This window comes from Miniopterus schreibersii, assembly GCF_964146895.1.
Source record: "Miniopterus schreibersii genome assembly, chromosome: 8".
Taxonomy (NCBI): domain Eukaryota; kingdom Metazoa; phylum Chordata; class Mammalia; order Chiroptera; family Miniopteridae; genus Miniopterus; species Miniopterus schreibersii.
Genome location: NC_138109.1, coordinates 34,915,817 through 34,936,659, shown reverse-complemented (window position 1 = coordinate 34,936,659; position 20,843 = coordinate 34,915,817). Strand labels below are relative to the sequence as shown.

The 20,843-nt window shown below is 47.6% G+C and overlaps 1 protein-coding gene across 1 annotated transcript in view; it reads right to left on the bottom strand.

Annotated features, from left to right (window-relative positions):
* Positions 1-5,848: 5,848 nt before the first annotated feature.
* The window catches only part of C8A (complement C8 alpha chain), a 55,380-nt gene continuing 40,385 nt past the window's right edge, over positions 5,849-20,843 (bottom strand). The window contains exons 8-11 of the mRNA XM_081146107.1: positions 14,890-15,021; positions 13,569-13,726; positions 9,324-9,546; positions 5,849-6,377 (exon numbers count right to left, since the gene is read on the bottom strand). Coding sequence (XP_081002233.1) covers positions 6,226-6,377; positions 9,324-9,546; positions 13,569-13,726; positions 14,890-15,021 — 665 coding nt within the window. The 3' untranslated portion in view covers positions 5,849-6,225. The remainder of the gene's footprint in view (positions 6,378-9,323; positions 9,547-13,568; positions 13,727-14,889; positions 15,022-20,843) is intronic.

Here is a 20,843-nt window from a genome sequence, read left to right as displayed (position 1 = left end):
GACTAATGGAAAAAGTGGTGAGTGGAGCCGAGGGCAGAACCTTCCCAGGACAGGGAGAAACTTCAGTGTATTGATGGCACAGGGTGGTGGCATCATGAAGTTTGGGGTACAGAAGCCTGCTACAGGGGCAATCCACACAGCAGAGGCGGGGGAGGTGCCTTCAGCCAGGACCATGCGCAGCACTGCAAACAGTCAAATAGGAGAGGCAGGGAGCTGATGTCAGGTAGGGGCTGATAATATTTGCTCAGGGGAGTTGGGGACCCCCACTGGGGACCACCAGAAAGCTTCCAGGAAACTTTACAGACGAAGAGAGCAGGAAAGCCTGCAGTCGTGGCACTGGAGTCGACCTGAGAAGCACATGTACAGGCTGATGAAGAAACTAAGGCTTAACAGGGTGAAGAATCCCGCCCGGTATGTGGCAGAGGCAGGGGATGAATGAAGGCTCACTGCAGAACAGTGTCTTCCAGCATCCTGCCCCCACTATCATTTCCTCACCACGGAGTCACTGTGAACCTAGAGGCCACCTGAAACCTAACGGGCCGGCGCCCTGCTGGAACGGGGCATGAAGCCTCTGAGGTTCCCTGTTTACTGAATGGGAAATCAGGGTTTTCTATCTTTCTCCCTGAGTTGTTTTCTTTTTCTTTTTTTTTTAATATATTTTATTGATTTCAGAGAGAGGAAGGGAGGGGAGAGAGAGAAACATCAATGATGAGAGAGTCATTGATCGGCTGCCTCCTGAATGCCCCCCACTGGGGATCGAGCCCGCCACCTGGGCATGTGCCCAGACTGGGAATTAACCTCGGTCTCCTGGATCCTAGGTCGACGCTCAACCCCTGAGCCATGCCGGCCAGGCCTGAGTTGTCTTTTTTAAATGTTGGCCAGATTCCAGTACTGAGGTACTTGGGAACTCAGAGGCGGGTTCACTGGGATACCCAGGGGCAGCACAGCCTCTCAGGCAGAACTGGAATCACAGAGGCCAAGGAGTGAGCAAAGCGCTTAGAAGTCTGTGCCCTGGTGCCAGGCTGCTTCATTCGAGACATGGCCCGGCGCTGTGACTAACTGGCTTCGTGGTCTTATGCAAGTTACGCACCCCTCTGTGCCTCTGTTTCCTTAACTGTAAAATGGGGATGGTGACAGTAGCAGCCTCTCGGGCTCTGTGAGCATTCTGTGAACTGGGCAAAGCCAGCCCTCCACAGTTAGCTGAATCCTGGACATCACTGTTTCCAGGGATGCGCAAAAAATCAACAAGAGCTGTGGATGGTTTGTTTGTCTTCTTAAAGTCATTTGGAAAGTGCTTTAAAGACAGGGTTTCAATGTGAAACCCACTACAACACATGAGAACAAGGAAGGCATAGAATAGCTCAGCACCCAGAAGATGTATTAACAAGGGACATAGAGAGCTATTTTATGCCAAGCTCTGGGTTATTAAGGAAAAATGTAGCAGCATAATAACTAATATTTGCAGAGGGCTTTACTAGTGACAAAGAACGTCCACACACCTAATCCAGCGTGAATCGTCCCCATGCGAGCAAGAGCAAGGATTTGTTACCTGCCTCTGACAGGTGATGAGCCGGAGCCTCCGAGACGCTAAGCGACTCGCCCAAGACCACACAGCTTGAAAGGGGCAGGGCTGCCCGCCTCTCCAGCTTCCCGGTACAGCGGGGCGCAGAAGAGGCGCAGAAAGGCCCGGCGTATGGCGTCCGGGAGTGGGGAAGCTCAGCCAGAAGCAAAGGGATTGCTATCGCCCCACAGTGCCTGGCACGCGGTGGATGCGCAGCTGCTTTGCAGTTCCAGGGTGCCGGACATCCAGCCCTGCCTAAGATCTGTCCCCGACCTTTGTTTCCACCCTGCCTTGCATCATAAGATTGCATTTTACAGAAAGAAAAGAAGAAACAGGGGTTGTGTTTGCAGTGGGGAATGCTTGGAGGCTTTCAGGGGCAGTCAGGTGGCTGGCCTGACATTCACCCCTGTGCAGGAGGCTGCTCCAGAGCCTGGGTGCTCCCATTATCCGTGGCTGTGTCCATCGGTTATCTCACGTCTACACCTTGCAACCCCAGGTGTTCCTTCATCCATCACTGACCATTGTCTGGTGCCCCCTCCTCCATCCCCCACCACCTCCTGCCAGACGGGCCTCCTTGTTAATAAGCCAGTTTGTTCATATCCTGAAAACTATCTGATTCCGGCGCCTTTTATCCCAAACACCATCCATCCATCAACTGCTTGCTCCACAGGCTTGGTTAGGAAAATGGGAATGGGGGAGGGAGGCAAATAATAGATAAAACTTCTTAGCTGCTATCTCTAAAGAAATAGAATGGATAAATAGATCCGTCAGACATGTGTCAGGCAGCTGGACAGCAAAGTCTATTTGTTAAAAATAGGTTAGGATGGGAAGATTTGTCTCACATTTTAAGCTGTTAACATAGAAGGGAAACATATTTTCCTTTATCTCTCCCAGGGATTGGTAGGGAAATCCCAAGGCCATGAATGCAGAATTTTTAACGTGAGTCGATGGGCTTTCCTTCACTAAGGCGGGAAAGGCAGGCTCACTCTTTAATGTGTGCAGCCTCTAGGGTGGTGTGGGCTCTCCTCCATGCCCCGGAAGGTGACAGGACGCAGGAGTCCTGGGAAAGCATCTTCCGTGGGGTTCTCTCTGACAAACTCTCGCACATTACATGCGAAGCCTGTTTCAAAGAATTTTTAAAATCTGCAATATCTGACTATTTAGTCAGGAGCACTGATCTCTTTTTCCTTAGATTGTCAAATTAAAAAATGACAACAGTCAATACCACAATAGGTGTCCAGTGTGAGTGAATCAAAATTATACCTTTTTTTGTAAGATCAGCAAAAAATATAATATTTTGTGATGTGCTGCAGATGCAGTAATTAGTTTATATGTGCCAAGCAATGAAAAAGGTAGCAAATCGCTGCTCTAGCATAGAGGGACCAGAGAGAGAACAGCAGCCAACAGGCTTTTAAGGGGAAGCTCCAAACACTATGCTAGGTGCTGGGGCTCCAGAAGTACGTATGGGTCCCCATCCACCCTGTAGGAAGTCCCTGGGTGGGGAGCATACAAGTAGGCTACAGTGGTGGGGTATGTAAAACGCTTGAATACAGAGCCGTGTGAGGGGCAGCACCTGATGCAGTGTGGGAGAATGGAAGGGGTCAGGGTTAGCTTTCTGGGTGAATGAACACTTAACCTGTACCCTGAAGACCCTTGGTGAGAGATGGGAGAAGGTGGGAGCCGGCAGGCAAGGATGCTTCCTGGGTAGCATGTGCAAAGGCCCGGAGGGAACAAGGAAGACATAACCTATTTAGAGAACTAAATTGGAAATAGTTCATTCATTCAACAAATATTTATTGAACCCCTATTAAGACCAAATACTATTCTAGGTACTGGGGATCTAGCCATGAAAAAAATTGTATATTAAAGGGGAGGGATACAGGGGATGGGGGAGATAAACAAAGTTATAATCTCAGACAGTGATAAGTGCCATAAAATAAATGAGGGTAAGGTATTTGGAGGGGTAATATTTGACAGAGACTTGAATGAAACAAGGGAGTGAGTCTTGGGTGAGCTCATTTTGGTGATGAGCATTTTAGTCAGAGGGGACAGCAAGTGCAAAGGTCCTGAGGCATGAGAGAGCTGGGCGTGTGTGAGGAACAGCACAAAGACTTGAGTGGTTGGAGCATGAGTGAGGGAAAAAAACAAAGTCAGAGAGAGTGCCAAGGGCTAGTCATTACGGGACCATGGTTCACAGCCTCTCCCAGACCAAGCGTTCTTCCAGGGCCAGGACCATGTCTGATTCATTTCTGTACCTCTGGCACCCAGCACGGGGCCTGGCACAAGAGCTCACCCATTCCCCAGTGAAGGGGTAGGAGCCTGGATGGCCCTCATGGAAAACAAGTGCCCTTTGCTGAGCTGCAACACAGCCCCTTCCTCGCACAGCCCCATGGCTTCCCGCTGCCATCTCTCATTTCTGCAATGTGGTGTTTGAAGCCTACCCTTTCTCTCTGTCCATTTTCCTCACCCTAAAGGCATGTAGTTCAGAGGAGATTCATTGAGTGCTGAATGCTTTAGATCTTCCTCTATCTCAAAGGGGGAAAATAGAAAAAAGCATCTCCTTATTGCTTTTCATTCTATCATTAATTTACTTTTCAAAAGACGCCGTGTCAAGCTGAAGATTATATCTTTAAACCATGTTTTTACACCCACTACCTATAAAACCTTAGACTATAGATCTCCTGAAAGGACCTGAGGGAGAATACGTTTGACGAGCTTTTTACCTTTTGCTCGGAGAGAGAGGAGCGGGGCATTCCTGAAGAGGGAAAGGGCTGCTGCTGCTGAACTGCAGCTGTATTTTCATTTCTAAAACTGCCAGGGGGTGCAGCATCTGCAGAGGGACAGACACTGGCCTCGGTTCTCTGGCTCAGATGGCAGATAGATTGGCATCGCTCAGCTGGTGGTCTTCGCTCACAGGTGATCCTGGCCAGTCCGGCCTCCCACCACATTCTAGCATGTAACTACCACTCCCCAGTAAATAATTAATGAAAATTAATTAGTAGCGTAAATTAACTTAAAAAGCAAATTAACAACAGGATGAAAAGCAATAAGGGAGTCTTCTTTTTTTCTTCTTTCAGATAGAAGATCTAAAGAGTGTAGGAATAAACTTTTGAACTAAAAGTTTTAATTAAAGTAACAATAATAATACTAAGGGTGATGCCAATAATTTTGTATGTGACATTGTTTTAAGTATTTTATATAACTTATTTATTTACATTCACCATCTTCCCCACTCCCATTCCCAACACCTACGCACACCCCCAACGTCCTTTCTTACCTTTGAACTTTGTCACATGCTGAATTTCTCTCTTAAACGTCTCTTCCCTCTTTGCCTTAAAAAATCCTTCAAGGTCTGGGTCAAGCCCCATCCCATATATAAAATACACATGAAGGGATCAGTCTCTCTCCCACCTGGCCTCCCTTGGCACTTTTTTTGTGTGCCACATATTTGGGCCTTAACTCAGCAATTAATTTCCTGTGTCCCTAAAACCCATTCTAATTGAATCATGTCTATATAAGTCTTATTATTATCCTAAAATGATTGAGGATTCTGGAAAGATAGGGTAGATATATATGTATATCAACAGATGTTTCTTGTACTGACTGGGAATACAAATTCTACCTTTAAGGAGCTCACAATCTATAGGAGAAACTTATAGGTAAACAGAAAGATCAGTACAACACAACACATTCTCTCTTTGAGGCGTGACTGACGGGAGTGCTGAGGGATACTGAGTTTGGCTGGTGGGCTGCCCCGCAGGTATGGCAGGGAAGGTGCACTGGTCGTTATTGGTTGGCCCCTCCAACGGATGCTCTGCTCTGGGAGCCTGACCAATATGGACCCCATCTTTGAACTGTTTCTTGAGCTCAGTCCCTCACTTCATCCATAGACGCTGGTTAGGTCCCTCCCAGCTCAAGGCACAGCCCTGGCCTCTGGAGATACAGTGCTGAACCCAACATAGCTAACCCCTGCCCTCAGGATGGGCAGGTGGGCCATAAATAGTCACCGGAGATATGGGCGACAATACAGAATTACTGATTCTGAAAAACGCAATGAAGGAAGAGAACAGTGTGAGAAAATAATTGGGGAAATGTGATATTGTGGTAAGAACTTAAGCAAACAAGACATTACTTGAAGGAATACAAGAAAATGTTGAGTGGAAATGAAGGAAAATGGAAGGAACTCAAGTCAATCTTTAATTTTTTCTCATTATTTCACTGTCTGCTTATCCTACCAGCTAATAATCATTCCATGAATGAACAAATATTATCAAAGAACCAAGATAATTCTCATCAAACTTGGTTTTATTGGCCTTGATTGTTTCAAGAGCCTGTGCCTGCTTTGTACCCCTAACCTCCAACACCCGAGAAGTTCTTCTAAGACATGGGTTGAGATGTCTCCTTTCTTTGGATGATCCAATGTGCTGTGAGCAGGACCGAGACTCTGGTTAACACTCAGCCCCTAGTTGTTGAATGACTGAGTTTTGTGGGGAACAGAACAGTTCGTTTAGATGGCACAGCCAGGTCTTAAGCCTGAGAGCTGGCAGGACAAAGAAGAAGTCCATGTTGATTGGCGCGTACTCTCAGCTGCAAGAAGTCACTATCCAGTGGCGGATGCAGGTGGTGACATCGGTCGTGTGGCCCCAGCCTGTGCCCGGAGGCCCTCAGCAAGGCTGGGCCTGCACGCTCCGGCCTGGACACGCGGCGCCCCCGTTCCTGGGCGGCGGGTTGTTGCACTCCCTCCTCCTTTCCCGAGCGCCCGCCGAGCAGGCAGACCAGGAGCCCCAGCAGCTCCAGCCGCCGGCCGCCTTGGCCCCTGCAAAGATCATTCCCGGGGGGCAAGGTTAGCACACAAGCAGCAGCTCGCCGCCGCCCAGAGGGCTCCGCAACCTCTCCTCGGGGCAATGCTGAGGTAGCCACCGAGCTCGCCACCTCACACTTAATCTGAAACTCTGGACGGAGTGAGCAGGGGCCCCTGGGAGCCCATCTCATGAAACCGGAGTCTGTGGTTCCATGGAAGGTGGCTAGCAGAGTAAAGCAGGGAGGATGTCCCTCTGGAAGAAAGGCACTCCGACGGATGGTGTGAGGGGCAGGGAGCAGAGCCCAGCTGGGGTTCACGACACCCCTGCGGAAAGCATTGCTGGGCTTCTGAATGAGGGCTGTAAATCAGACCCCCCAAGGCTCTAACAAGGGGGCCAGGGTGGGTGACAGGCTCTCTGCTCAGAGCGTCAGGACACACGCACCGACTGTGCGCCTCTGGAAATCCGGCTCATGCAACCCCCTAGCCTGGGGCTGCTGCCTCCTCCCGGCTCTGTGTCTTCGGGCAAGCTCGTCTCCCCTCTCAGCCTGAGTTTTCACCTCTGCAAAATGAGACGGATGGACTAATCCGGTGGGATTTTTCCATCATTATGCTTTTCATTATTGTGGGGTATTTTCTGAAATGAACCCCAACATGGAAGTCAGATGGGAGTAGAGCTCTTCTGTTTGAAGCTGGGGTGTCTATCAGGTTGGCCCTGCTCCCCTGGGGCAGCCCTTAAGGCCCCAAGTTTCCTCAGATCCCAGTGTGACTATCACTGGATTAGATTATCTTCAAGTTCCTTCCGGCCCTGTAATTATGCTCCCTGGTGAGGCAGGCACAACAGGGTTCTTCCTTGCTATTTCTCCCACCTCTGTGACTCGGTCCCCACAGACAAAGGTTTGCTGGGAAGACCCCCAGGGACCTGCTTCTATGAGTCTCCATGATGGCTGACTCCCCAGCCTTAGGGTTTTTTGCCAGATTGATCTCTATCAGGTTTAAAGTTCAGTCTAATAGCCCCAAGGCCACCTGATGTCCACACCCTGTTTGGAACAAGGTCAAAGGAACACCATGAGCTTCCTGCAACTGATTGAATGTAATTGTGCAGGAGGAATGGGGCTGTGAGGAGGGGACCCAGGCCTTTGCGCCCCACCAGCCCCCTCCATATCTTTGGCATCATGTCCCCCTCCTCCAATGCCCACTGTGTGTACAGATCACTCAGAATGGACCAGCTCTGAGCCCAGCATAGGACCACTGAGAGGCATGTTTAGGTAGTTCTCACTCCCTGTTCTCCCTGTCTCTATGCTGTGTGGACAGGGATCCAAGTAAGTCACTGGTTCTGAGGCCCTTCCTTGATGTGCTATAATTTTACTTACCCAGGCAGGACTCACATTTGTCCATTTAAGCCAGGTCAGGCTGATAACTGCGAACTGGGACATTCCATCCCTCCCCACTCCCCAAAATCATAGTCAATGCAACCATCTAGAATCTCTGCCCTCATTCCCCAAATGTCCTGACTCTTAGGATGTAAATCAATAAAATGCAGCAGTTAAGAGTGTGGGTCCTAGCACCTGACCACTTGGGTCTTAATCCTGGCTAATGACTTTGAGCAAGTTATTGCTTCTTCCTCCTGTTCCAGTTTCCTCATCTGTAAAATGGGGCTAGTAATAGTATTTATCTCATAACATCCTTGGAGGAATAAATAGTTAGTGCACATGGAGGGTTGTAATAGTGCCTGGCACAGACTAGGGTGAGTTGTTCCTCCTACTCGTTGACCTTCGGTTCCTCTGGGAAAGATGCCTGGCCAATGGGCAAGTGGGGGCTGAAGTCCCATCCACACTCTGCTTGAAAAGTCAAGAAATCCTTGGGCCCTGGAGCTGGACAGTATTGGGCCTGAGTGGTTTTCTCTGTTTCTTCCAATTTCCCCACCTGTCAGGCAGCACCTTTGTCCAGTTCACATGAGGAAATTGTACCAGGCTTGACCCTTGTGATTGGTCTGCTTGGGTTTTATTCTTTGCAACCTCCTTCATAAAAACTCTGGAATTTGCCCTGGACAATGTTGCCCAGTGGTTAGAGCATTGGCCCATGCACAGAATGGTCATGGGTTCGATTCCTGGTCAAGGCCATGTGCCTGGGGTGCAGGTTCCATCCCTTGCACCCATGGCAATGCTTGCTGGAGGCAGCCAATCGATGTGTCTCTCTCATATCAATGTTTCTCTCTCTCTTCCTCCCCCTTCTTCCCTCCCTTCCACTCTCTCTAAAAATCAATAGAAAAAACATCCTTGGGTGAGGGTTAACAAAGAAACAAACAACAACAACAACAAGACTCTGGAATTCACTCGCCATTGTGGCTCAGCCCTCTCAGGATTCCTCCTGCAGGATGCCAGGCAGCTTGCTGCGCCTTAATTTGTACTCCCTTCAGCCCCCATGGGAGGGGTTTAGACAAGGTGCCAACCCAGGTCAGATCCTCTACCAATGGAGCTCTCTCTTCCTCTTACTTATTACAGCAGAGCCTGCCACATTGTCAGCTAGAGCTAGTTTAATCCTCAGCACAACCTGTCATGAGCATACTAATATTATCCCCCTTTTACAGGTGGTTCCCAGATGAAAACTGGCAGCAGTGGTTTCAGGGTGGGGGGCAGGGAGGGGAGAGAGAGAGAGAGAAGCATTGATGTTAGAGAGACACATTGATTGGTTGCTTCCTGCATGCACCCCCGACTGGGGCTGGGATGGAACCTGCAACCCAGGTACACGCCCTTGACCATGAATTGAACCCATGATCCTTTGGTATGCCAGGGCCGACACTCTAACTACTGAGCAATACAGGCCAGGGCAGCATGTGCATTTTCAGGGTAATGGGCAAGAGGGCACAGAACCACAGGACGGAGAGACTGGCAACCCCAAAGCCCTCCCTGCACTGGCCTCTCTGAGCTGGACCGGGCTTGAACCTGAGTGAGCCTTACTTACCCTCTTGCTCCATTTGTTCACAGGCAAGGCCCTTACGACCCAGGGGACACTGGCACTCGCAGCTGGTGCCCTGGAGGATGGGCACTCCATTGTTGAAGCAGGGCCCGCAGCGGCAGGGATTGAATTCCATCAGGTACTGATCCAAGGCCCGCTGCAGGTTCTGGCGTTTGGTCTCCATGTGTCCCAGGTTTGTGTGCCGCAGCACCTCGTAGATAGGCTTTGTCTGTGGGCGCAAAAGGAACAGAGGGCCCTCCCTGGGCTCATCCAGGTCCCCAGAGCCCAAGAACTGGCCATCCAGTTCCTGGAGGGCCTGCTCCAGGACAGGCAGAGCCGGGCACCCAGCATCGTCCCACTGCACCAGATGCTGGCAGCCCCTCCGTGAAGCAGGAACTAAACGTCCCGCCCACGGATGAAGAAGTGGTGGCTCAGGAGACTCTGAGTGACCAGCTCAGGATCATGCGAGTAAGTGCAAGAGTCACTCTGAACGTGGACCTGCTTAACTCTGAAATATGTGAAAGATCTTTCCCAGATCTCAGAGGAAGATGAGAGCCCAAAAGCCATTTGTGCCAACTCATCTCCAGCACTTGTAGAAGCCGGGAAGAGTGTAAAGGATGTGTGTGAGTGTGTGTGTTGATTGTCAACCTTCAGTGTAGGAATTAGCAAAGTCCTTGACAGGCAGTTATGCTGTCACTGCTGGTTACGTGTACGGGGAAGGGTGGGCGTCATTTCCGTTTGAGGCACCCCGTCCCAGGCATGACCGCAGCCCAGGGCTTCTCAACTTTGCCACTAGGGAATTTCCAGCTGGGTGATTCTTTGCTGCAATTCCTGTGCACTATAGGATGTTTAGCAGCCTCTCTGGCCTTTACGCACTGGAAGCCAGTATCACCGCCTAGTTGTGCAAACCAAAACTGTCTCCTGACATTGCCAAATGTCCCCTGGGGGATGAAGTTGCCGTCCAGGTTGGGAAGTACTGTCGTAGGTGTAGAGAGCAGGGAAGGTGCAGGCAGGACACCTGGCTTCAAACCCCAGCTGCACTGCTTCCAGTTGTGTGGTCTTGGCCACGTTACAGACGGAGCCTCCCCTCCTCATCTGTAAAGTGAGAACAAATTCCTGCCTCTCAGGTTTATTGTGAGGGTGAAAGTCGATGGATGGGGACAGCCTGTCACATAGTAAAAGCTAAATAAATGCTGCTCACTCCCTAGCTTTGTGGCTCAACTCCTAACAGCCCTTCTCTCAACCTGAGCCTCAGCATCCACAAAATGGAAATTATAGCCTATGTCCTAGATTTCTTATGAGGATCTAAAGAAATAATGAATGTGAGATGCCACTGCAAAAGGGAAGCACAATGTAAAACCACCATTTTTATTAGTTAGAAGTGATGACAGTAAAAAAAAAAAAAAAAGCCTATATTTTTCAAGTTTTATGTACATATGGTTACCTTTAGCACACTTGATGCTCTGTATTTCAACACGCAATCATAAAATGAAAACTCTTTTCCAGATCTCTATACAGGACAGTCACCCAAGGCCCTCAGAAGGAAATCATTTGCCAGGGTCACCAGGAAATTCAGAGAGAGGACAGCCACACTGGAGCGACCTCACTCCTCTAAAACCTGAGTCAATGGAGGGCATTGCCATAGCCTTGAATGGGTTCCTGGAAATGTGTACAGAGAGCCCTGTGGCAAACAGACCTTGGCCTGTGGTTGGGGGCTGTGGCTGAGGTCATCGGGCTGCTCATGTCAGGAGTGGCCAGGCCTCCAGCCAAGGGAAGGACACAACTTATTGGAAGCTCAAGCAAGGTGGCCCCATTGTTAGGAAGTCAGTGCAGCATGGGCTGCCCTGTGGCCCTGGTTAAGGTGACTCTTAGTTCCAGGGAAAGCCTGGGACTACCAGGCAACTTGCCTTTGACCTTCCAGTGGAGCTTAGCACTCCTCCCCCCATCTCTCACCTCCCTCTCCCAGAACCCTCAGTGAGAGAAAAAGAGAACTCCTTGGTGCCCGTGGGGGCTTACGGCAGGGAAGAGAGGTGGAGGAGAAGAATCTTAGAATGTTAGAGCTCGAAAAGACACTGGCAATGGTCTTGTTCCCATTTCGCAGATGAGAAAATGGGTTCAGAGAAGGCAAGTGGTGTGATACAGCAACACAAGATAACCTAACACGTAACTTATAGTGATATATAACACAGCAGCATCACATCATCACATCACACGATTCCTATATTCACTCAGCCTAAGTGTCTACCATGACGAAGTACTGCTAAGCTCTGGGATGTGTGGGTGAGCAACCGTTTCCACTCTGACCCTCAGGTTGCAAATACCCCTAACTGGTCCCGTTGTCCAATCTCTCTCTCTCCTTCGATTCATCCTCCGTGCCACTGTGAGCATTCCCTTTGTAAAGCACAGCTCCAGCTGTGCCATTTCCTTGCTCTATAACCCACCAGCATCTTAATGCATGGAATCCAAGCCATTAAGGGGTCACATGGGTTGTGGTTGTGGGTGTTAGAGTCAGTCAGACATGGCTCAGGTTAGGCTCTGCCATTTACCAGGCACAAGCCTTGGCCAGCTCACTTAATCTCTATGAGCCTGTTTCTTCAACTGACATCTACTAAGTGCCTTCTTCTCTCTCCCTAACCTTGTGACATAACACTCTGTTATCCCCATGTTACAGGGCATGAAAATGGGGCTCAGAAAATGAAGTAACTTGTCAAAGGTTACACATCAAAAAGTTGCTGAGCCATGAGCCAAACTGTATCTGTCTCACCCCAAACCCAGTTCTCTTTCCCAGAAGATGGCATTCTGTCTTTTCCAAATCCTTCTGTCTTCCCCTTGGAAGTTTTGCTCGAGGCAAACAAAAAATTCACCTCTTGTCTGTGAAAGCTTATATAGTACTCCTGATATCAATTTTACAGTTTTTGCCCAAATCACTAATAGCCTGATGACAGCAATTTTCAGGCCTCATGTGAATCACAGGTGTGTGAAAATGGTCCCTTACTTAGTGAAGAGCTAAAATAGGGGTTAATTCATTTTATCTCTTTCTTCATAGACATCAGGGTGTTATAATAGACTTTCAGGTTTAGCTATTGGTACATATGTTAAGAAGAGGAACTTTATATGTAGAAAATTGGCAAGGGTCAGGAGAAAGTAGGCAGGAAAACAATAATATTTTCTTTAAAAGCCCCAAATATAACTTTTTTAATGGATTACCCTTGCATATGAATAGAAGTAGTTTGACAACTGGTAGAACCATTACTTATTTGTAGTTTGAATACAATTTTGCCCCCTTTGTAAGGTTAGGGATTTGGGCAGGGTTTCTCAATGCTGGCACTATTGACACTTAGGGCTAGATATTTCTTTGTGGTGGAGGCTATCCTTTGCACTGAGGGACGTTTAGGGGCATCCCTGGTATCTACACCCTAGATGGCAGCAATAACCCCCTAGTTGTAACAGTCAAAAATGTCTTCAGACATGGCCAAATTTGCCGGTGTGAGCAAAATTGCCCCCAGTGGTTGATAACCATGGCTCTAAGGAAGATACTAGGATAGATGGAAATGAAAGCTGGATGTGAAGTCCAAAGGTCTGAGATCCAGGTACTACTGCATATGAGCTCTGGGACCTTAAACAAATCACTTGAGTCCTTGGGCCTCAGTTTCCAGATCTTTTCAATGGGGAGAATCATGTCCTTGAAGCCATGGTGAAGGGATGAGACCATTTAGAGCAGGGGCAGCAAACTACAATTACAGCTCAGGACCACATTCCACCCACATATGGCCTTTGAACTAAGAATGGCTTTTATATTTTTATAAGATTGTAAAAAAAAAAAAAAGGGAAGTAATACCTGTGTAACAGAAATGGGATGTAGCTCACAAAGCTTAAAATACTCACTATCTGTTCCTTTATAGAAAAAGTCTGCCCACCTCCAATTTAACAGATGTGTGTTTTTTAAGTCTTGTATGTATAAATACAAAGTAGCATTTTTTTAAAATTTCACCCAATCCTAAAGAAATTCTGGGACAACTACTGTAAATCTAGGCCCTGGCCAGATATTATGCTTCTGGTCTCAGTTCTCTTGCGGCCTAGAGAGCTCCCTAGAATCAGGCGTGGGGAGGCCACCAACCAACCAGTCCAGTGTGCTGTTAACATTTAATTTTGTTCTCTGATGGGTTCCTAATAAGAAATATGAAATGATCTGGTCTGTTTCACTTTCATTCCTCATGGACGTAGAGTTTCTTCAACTGCGAAAAGACTTACCTCAAAATCAATAACAGCAGGATTATACTTTAATGACCTCCCCCAGGAACGATACGAAATGATGCTGGAGTTCTCAGCCAAGTGGGCGCTCCGGCCAGAATTGCCGCCTCGCACCCGAGCAACGATGTCCTCCACAGCCATGTTCTTAATTTCGTTATCTATCAAGAGGGTGACTGCATTAGCTCATCTCCTAAAAAGCCTAAGGACAGGTTCGCAAGCGCCACTAATGAGGTTTGGGACGAAGTTTGCGTGCCGTCCTTAGAGCTGTCTTCCATTCTCCTACCTGACTCTGTTAACTAGTTAGCTAATAGGACAAAGCAGAAGGGAAGGAGCAAGACTTAGCAATAGACCCGTCCTCCGGGTTAGAGCAGACAGTGCTCCCACCAGCACCGGGGAGGGAGAGGGTGGGAAATGGATGGTAATCCATTCATTTATTCACTCACACGTCAAATGCTTACTCAGTGCCTGCTATATGCCAAAGAGGTTCAATTAAACAGTGAATGTCTCTGTGGGGCTCAGCAGGGGTGCAGAGAAAGACACGGTCAGATCTACAGTAGGGTAGGGGACTGTTCAGGAAGAAAAGTGAGTTTTCTAGGAAAATAAATGAATCTTTGCAGGGAAATGGAGAGAGGACGAGAGGGCATCAGAAAGAAGTAGCAATTTGAGTTAAGGCCCTGAGGCATGAGTAGCCTAATGCAATGGGAGTAACTTGAACCTATTTCGTATCTAACTCATCCACTGCACTATGAACTCTTTCATCATCCCTGCGCTCTCTCTTGTCTCTCACCTGAAAAAAAATGCTCAATATGTGTTTGATGAATGATGAATGAAAATACATCAACACTCACATTGACCTGTTCAGGAAATGCCACAAAATATTCCAGTATAATCTTCCTCTAATAATTATTCTTTGAGCTTGGACTTGGTAACCAAATTCTCCTCTCTCAGGGAATTCTTTCCTCCGTCTGGACCGTATCCTGAGGGGCCTTTTTCTCAACTGTTGATTTGCCAGGTTCTGTCTACACATTTCTTTCATCCTAGGTTTTCCTTAGATCTTTATCTAGTGTTTGAAATCTAGGAGTGTGTGTTATACAAAGTCAAGTGTTTCTAAGGTGATCTCAATCCATGGTGGATTCAAAAATGGAGCCAGTATGGGTCATTGGCTTGGGGTATTTAGCAACTATGCAGTTTGACCATTGGCTGGAATAGAATCAATCTGGGGAAAGGGAGGGGGAGGCAGGGAATCGTTTCCATGCCTTGATTGTGTGTTCAAGGAAAAGTCTGGCTTTTCTTTCTGGAAGCCTCTTTACCACATACTTACCACTTTTCCCACCTCCAGATTTTTTACAGTCTTTTCCTGATAAACCTCCTCCAATCAGTACGCCACTCGAAAAGGCATAAGAAAGGCCAAAAGACCCTCCGAAGCATGTCTGGACATCTTCATAGGTGACACCTGCAGCAGGGAGACAGAAAAGCAAAATGCTGAGATGCTGAAAGACTGTTATGATGGTACAACCAGCTCACAGTAGTAAAAGCTAGCTTTGGTTTTGGAGTCTAAGACATCTGGGTTGAAATCCACCTCCTTTACCCAAATCTCAGTGTTCTCTTTGGTGTGGTTCCAGCCCAAATAATTCTTGAAATGAGAAGGAATATGTATTGCATGTACTAGTTGCTCCAAAGTGCTAGGTCCCTTTCCTGTGTACATTCTCCCCTGAGCCTCCTTGGGGCAGTGATGCTAACCCATCTCCATATACCTCTGTGCCTTGCACAGTGCTGGACCATTGTCACTCTGCAATTTTGTACATGTTACCCCTTTCTCTCTCCCTTTTGCTATCTTTCCAAAGTCTACTCAAGCTCCAATTCAGATGCCATTTACGCCAGGAAGCATTTTTGGATCAGAATACTTGCATCTTCCTTCAGATCTCCCATTGTGCCTTGTTTGAACCTGAATGATCAGAGTTGTCACGATTCTTTTTGCCCAAGTTCTCTTTGCTCCCCAGAGAGGCCAGAGTGCTGTTAGAAGATGGAGATCTCTCCAAGGGGAGTGTGCTTGCCTTCTCACCCCAGGAGAACTGTGTGTCCCACATCTGCAATCTCTGTATCTGTCTACATCTCTGTATTTGTCCCGCTGAGGAACCTGCATTTTGCAGATGAGGAACATAATATCCAAAACAGTAAAGTCATTTAGTCTTGATCCCACAGCCTGTAAATGAACAGAGCTGGGTTTCCATCCCTTGGTCGGCCTGGCAAGATAAGGCTAGAAAAGCAGATTGGAGCAAGACATGGATCACTGCTGCAGAGCTCGACTCTTTCTGCAGCAAAAGTCTTCTGAAGGTATAAACTGAAGTTTATATTTTTGAAATATCATTGCTTTTAATTAACTGCAAGTGTATAATAATTATTATGTTATTATATTATTCTGGTAACCACAAAGGAAAATTCATTTAGTGCTATAATTCAATTGAGCTGAGGGTTGGATTGAATATTTTCACGGGAGAGTTCAGCAACAAATTTTACCTGCCTGCGTCCACACTAAACTGCAAACTCCGCGAGTTCAAGGGCTTTTATCTTCTCCCCCACTCTCCTGTCAGCACAGCAGAGCAACATCTCCGCGGAGGAGGAGCTCGGGAACTTTTTTCAGAACAGTGATGGGCGAATGAAGAAAACGAGGGAGGAAACCAGGGCTGTGAGTCCTTTGGTAAGGGCTTCTGATGGGAAAGTCTTAGAAGTCAGAAATCCTGCGTTCAAATCTCAGTTGTGCAGGTGAATGGATAAAAAAAATTGTGAATATATACAGGGTGAGGCAAAAGTAGGTTCACAGTCATTTGTATGGAAAATAATACAATAATTAATAGATAATAATACAAGAATAACCTATGTGTTTTGTATACTCACAACTGTAAACTTACTTTTGCCCCACCATACACACACACACACACATATAAAATTAAATATCATTCAGCCTTAAAAAATAAAGAGACCCTGTCATTCGTAGCAACATGGATGAACCTGGAGGGCATTATGCTAAGTGAAATAGGCCAGACACAAAAAGACAAATACTGCATGATCTCACTTATATGTGGAATCTGATGCGGTCACATATGGAGAAGCAGAGGGTAGAACAGTGGCCCCAGGAAGCAGGAAGCCGTGGTCCCCGGGAACACAGCTCAGCCACGTGGGCTGAGGGCGTATAGAGACTCAATGCACAGCCTGACGACCAAGGTACAACATCGTATTGAATTCTGGATATTTGCAAAGGGAGTATACTGTCTTCAGGGGCTCGCTCATACACACAAAAAAGGTAACTATGTGAGAAAATATGTGAATTAGCTCGTCTAGTCATCATTTAACTTTATATCTGCATATCAAATTGTCATGTTGCATACCTTAAATATATACAGATTGTATTTTTTAAAAAAGCAAAACAGAACAAAACAAAATCCCCATCATGACACCCTCTATGAGCTTAGAAAGGGCCCATGATCTCACCGGGCCTCAGTGTCCCATTTACAGAGAGAATTGGTTGGACTGGTTTATCTCCGAGGCCCCCTTCAGCCGCAGCCCTGTGCACCTCCGTGCCTCTGTGCCCGGTGGTTTCTGAATAACCCCGAGTGGAAAGTGCCTGGGAGAAGCGACGTTGCAAGCACCAGCACTCAGAACCAGGCAAAGGGCTGCTTCCACCATTTCCATTCAAGCACTTTTGATTTTTAATGCATTACTAATTGGGGAAGATTTAGCATATTTAATTGTTTTGATTAAAAAGTGCTTCAACAGTGGTAAACAAAAGTGGATGAAAGGAATTCACGGGCAGAAGCCAGATTAATTACTTAGGTGAGTGGTGGAGTGCTGCTGAATTAAAGTGACAGGACTGCTGATTAATGGGGCTGGGGATGCCTGTGGAGTGATTATGCTCAGGAGGACTGCCGACAGCCTGCCACGTGCTGCTGGGAGAAGAGATTCCTGCAGCTTGATTTGAAAAGCACGGCTTGACTGCAAAGAATTACCTTCCGAGGAGCCCTAAGTAGGGAACCAGTGAGAAAGGGCAGGTCCGTGACAATGTGAGAGCTGAAAGTGTCCTCAGACACCCAGCCCACACTTCTCATTTGCGTTGTGATGCCCTACGTTCGTAAAGGTTAATTACCTCGTGTGAGGCCGTACAGCTGAAAAGTGGTGGGACTGAGATTCAAACTCAAGTCGGTCTCGCTTAGAAGCCTGTGGTATTTTCACTACTTCCAGTTATTGCATCAGACTAAAAGTGCTTCAACAGTGGTAAACAAAAGTGGATGAAAGGAATTCATGGGCAGAAGCTGTCAGACAGGAAAATTTAGGAAGCACCTACCATGTACCAACCCCAGGATATTGTGCTCGCGGCAATGTAGACCCTGTGAGAACAAAACTAATCTGAAGATGACGTGAATCTGAATAAGTAAGGTCCTAGCCTTGAGCAGCCACAGGCGTGGACCACGTATTAAATGAAGACTAATTTATACCCAGCAGTGGCTTGTTTCAGTATGGTACCAGGGCTAGAAGAGGAGTCTCTGTGGGAGCCATGGGGGCGAACAAACCAGAGCTGTCTACAGAGCACCCCTGGTGAACTGGGGTCGGGGCACAGGGGTTCAAACATGGTTCCAAAATCCAAGACACAGAGCCAGAGAGAGGGAAGCTGAGAGCAGAGGAGGCAGAGGGAGGAAAGAGCAGAGAAAAGCCTGGAGCAGCTGTGCAGCGCTTGCCCAGGTGGGTGTGCAGCATGGGTGGGCTATGTTCATAGAACCAGGCAGTGCTTGGCTGTAGCTCTGCCCCGCCTCATCAGGCTGGACACCTGAGATGTCAGCTTTGGACCAGATCAACCTGGCATTGGTTGTGGCTTTTGAACTCAGCGAACTCTGGAGTTGATGATTCCCTAGCGTGGCTACACGTTGAGATCACCTGAGAGCTTATTAAAAATACAGGTTCCCAGGCCCCACTTCTTTCAATGCTGATTCTGTATTTCTGAGTCATCAACAATCTGTATTTTAAAGATGATTTATCATAGGTGGTTCCTATGCAGCACAGACAGGACCAGATGTTGAGTCCCGTGGTCCTACAGAGAACCTCTGGTGGCCTGCTGCAGAGCGCTGGCCTCTGCCCTGCCTCGGCCAAAGCCTTCGTCGGTGCCTTGGATATGGGCTTAGGAGTCAGGCTTATTGTATCTTACCCAGAAGGAGAGGCTAGGAAGAGAGAAGGATAACTCAGATAAAGACTCAGGATCCCAAAAGCCCTCAGAAGGCGGAATGGGTAGACAGACCAAGGGTAGCAAAATGAGATTTGGTTGGGAAAGCTGTAACATCCTACCCTGGGGACAAAATACCAGTACAGGAGCTCAGGAAGCAAAGGACACTGCTTAGCAGGAGAACAAGACAAAAGGCCCTAGTTGTAGATAACCCAGCTCAGTGGGGTAACGAAGACAGGTGAAAATTATAATCAGTGAAATAAAGGAAGGGATAATCTTACTCTCTCTCAATGCAGGTTAGAGAAACTCAGAGCCTGGGAACAGTGCTGAGAGCCACACTTTTAAAGGGAAATAAGAAAAAGGATATTTGTTAGACATTATTCAGCCTAAAAAAAAAAAAAAAGAAGGAAATGCTGCCATACACAACAACACGGCGGAACCTTGAGGGCATCATGCTAAGTGAAATAAGCAGTCACAGGACAAATTCCTCCTAGATGAGGTATGTAAAATACTCACACTCATGGAATCGGAGTAGAACGGTGGTTGTCAGGGGTTGGGGGGAGGGAGAATGAGGGGTTGCTAATCAGCAGGCATACAGTTTAAATTATGCAAGATGAGTAAGTTCTAGAGACCTGTGCAACACTGTCCCTGTCAGTAACAAGAATGCAGTGTACATTTAAGATGTTGTTAATCAATAAAAGTAGACAATGATCGGAGGAGAAAAAGCGTAAGGATGAGCATGAAGAAATTCAAAGGCATTCCCTTTTGGGAATGTCTGAGGGGACGGGGCTGTTTACCTGAACAAGGGGAGAAAGATCTCGCTTTCAGAGAGACCAGGACACCTGGATTCAAGTCTCCAGAGAGAGCTGTCTTGAAGAAGAGGAATTAGGCTTGTTTATGTGGTCACAAGGGAAAGAACAGGGACCAAAAGCACAGAAGCTACAGGGAGATGGGTTTAGGCTCAACATAAAGGTCAATTGTCATGACAGTCAGAGGCCAAGGAGGTATGAGTTGTTTCAGAAGGCCGTGAGCTCCCCGCTCCTGGAGGGTATCAAGCAGAGGCTGCTGTTTGCCTTTGAGAGGCACAGTGGAAGGGTTTGGAGAACTGACCAGTGGTCTTTTAAGGTCTCCTCTAAAGCCAAGATTCCGCAAGATTCTTGCTGCGTGCCAGGCATCTGGAAAATAGAAGACTAAGGGGAGTGCTTGTTCTCAGTGAGCTCACAGCCAAGTGTGGAGCAGTAGACAAGTAAACAGTTATTGCACCGTGTGATGAGGACTTTGAATGAAGGCTGCAGAGTCAGGAAAGCCTTCCTTGGGGATCAGAGGAAAGACACCAGAGGCAAGCCTGAAAGGATGAGTAGGGATGGCCCAGACAAAGCGAAGAGTTCATTGAGAGCATAGGGAGATCATGTGAAGGCCTTGCATCCCCAGCAGCGAGAATCTGCTCAGAAAGGCCAATATGATCTAAACTCGAGAGTGAAAAGAAGATGCAGATCAGTCAGGGAGCACTGGGAGACCTGTGGGCCACTTCCCACTTTCATCAGGTCCCAAGAGGAGCTGCTGTTGTGCCCACCTGGCAGCCAGGAGCCCAGAGGACTGTCCCTGGTCACCATGTCTACTGCTTGCCCCCACCTTGCCCTGGCTGTGGTGCAGGTGCGGGAGTTGTCCTCAAGCCTGTGTGGAGATGCTGCATCCATGTGGCTCAGAGGCAGAACCAGGCAGCCTGACTTCTGAGGTGGCAGAACGCAGCAAGTTTCTGTCGTTCCTCAGATTAAAAGCATCGGGTGGAAAACAGCAGGTGTAATGCATTATTTATCTCTTTGCAACAAACAAATGCCATTCTGGATGCTGTGATTTATCTGCTGTGCAGCTTTGCTATATTGGTTGAGCCCAAAGACAGCCTCAGAATGGAAAGGAAGAATCATATGGTCTATTTCATGTCATAACACTGGAAAAGATGACTAGTCTGTGGTTGGATGAGCTGGGAAGTGTTAGCTAATTTACCTGCTCCTTCTGTGCTTCTGTTTATTTCCAACCACCTGGAAATAATAGTATAAGCACCTCTG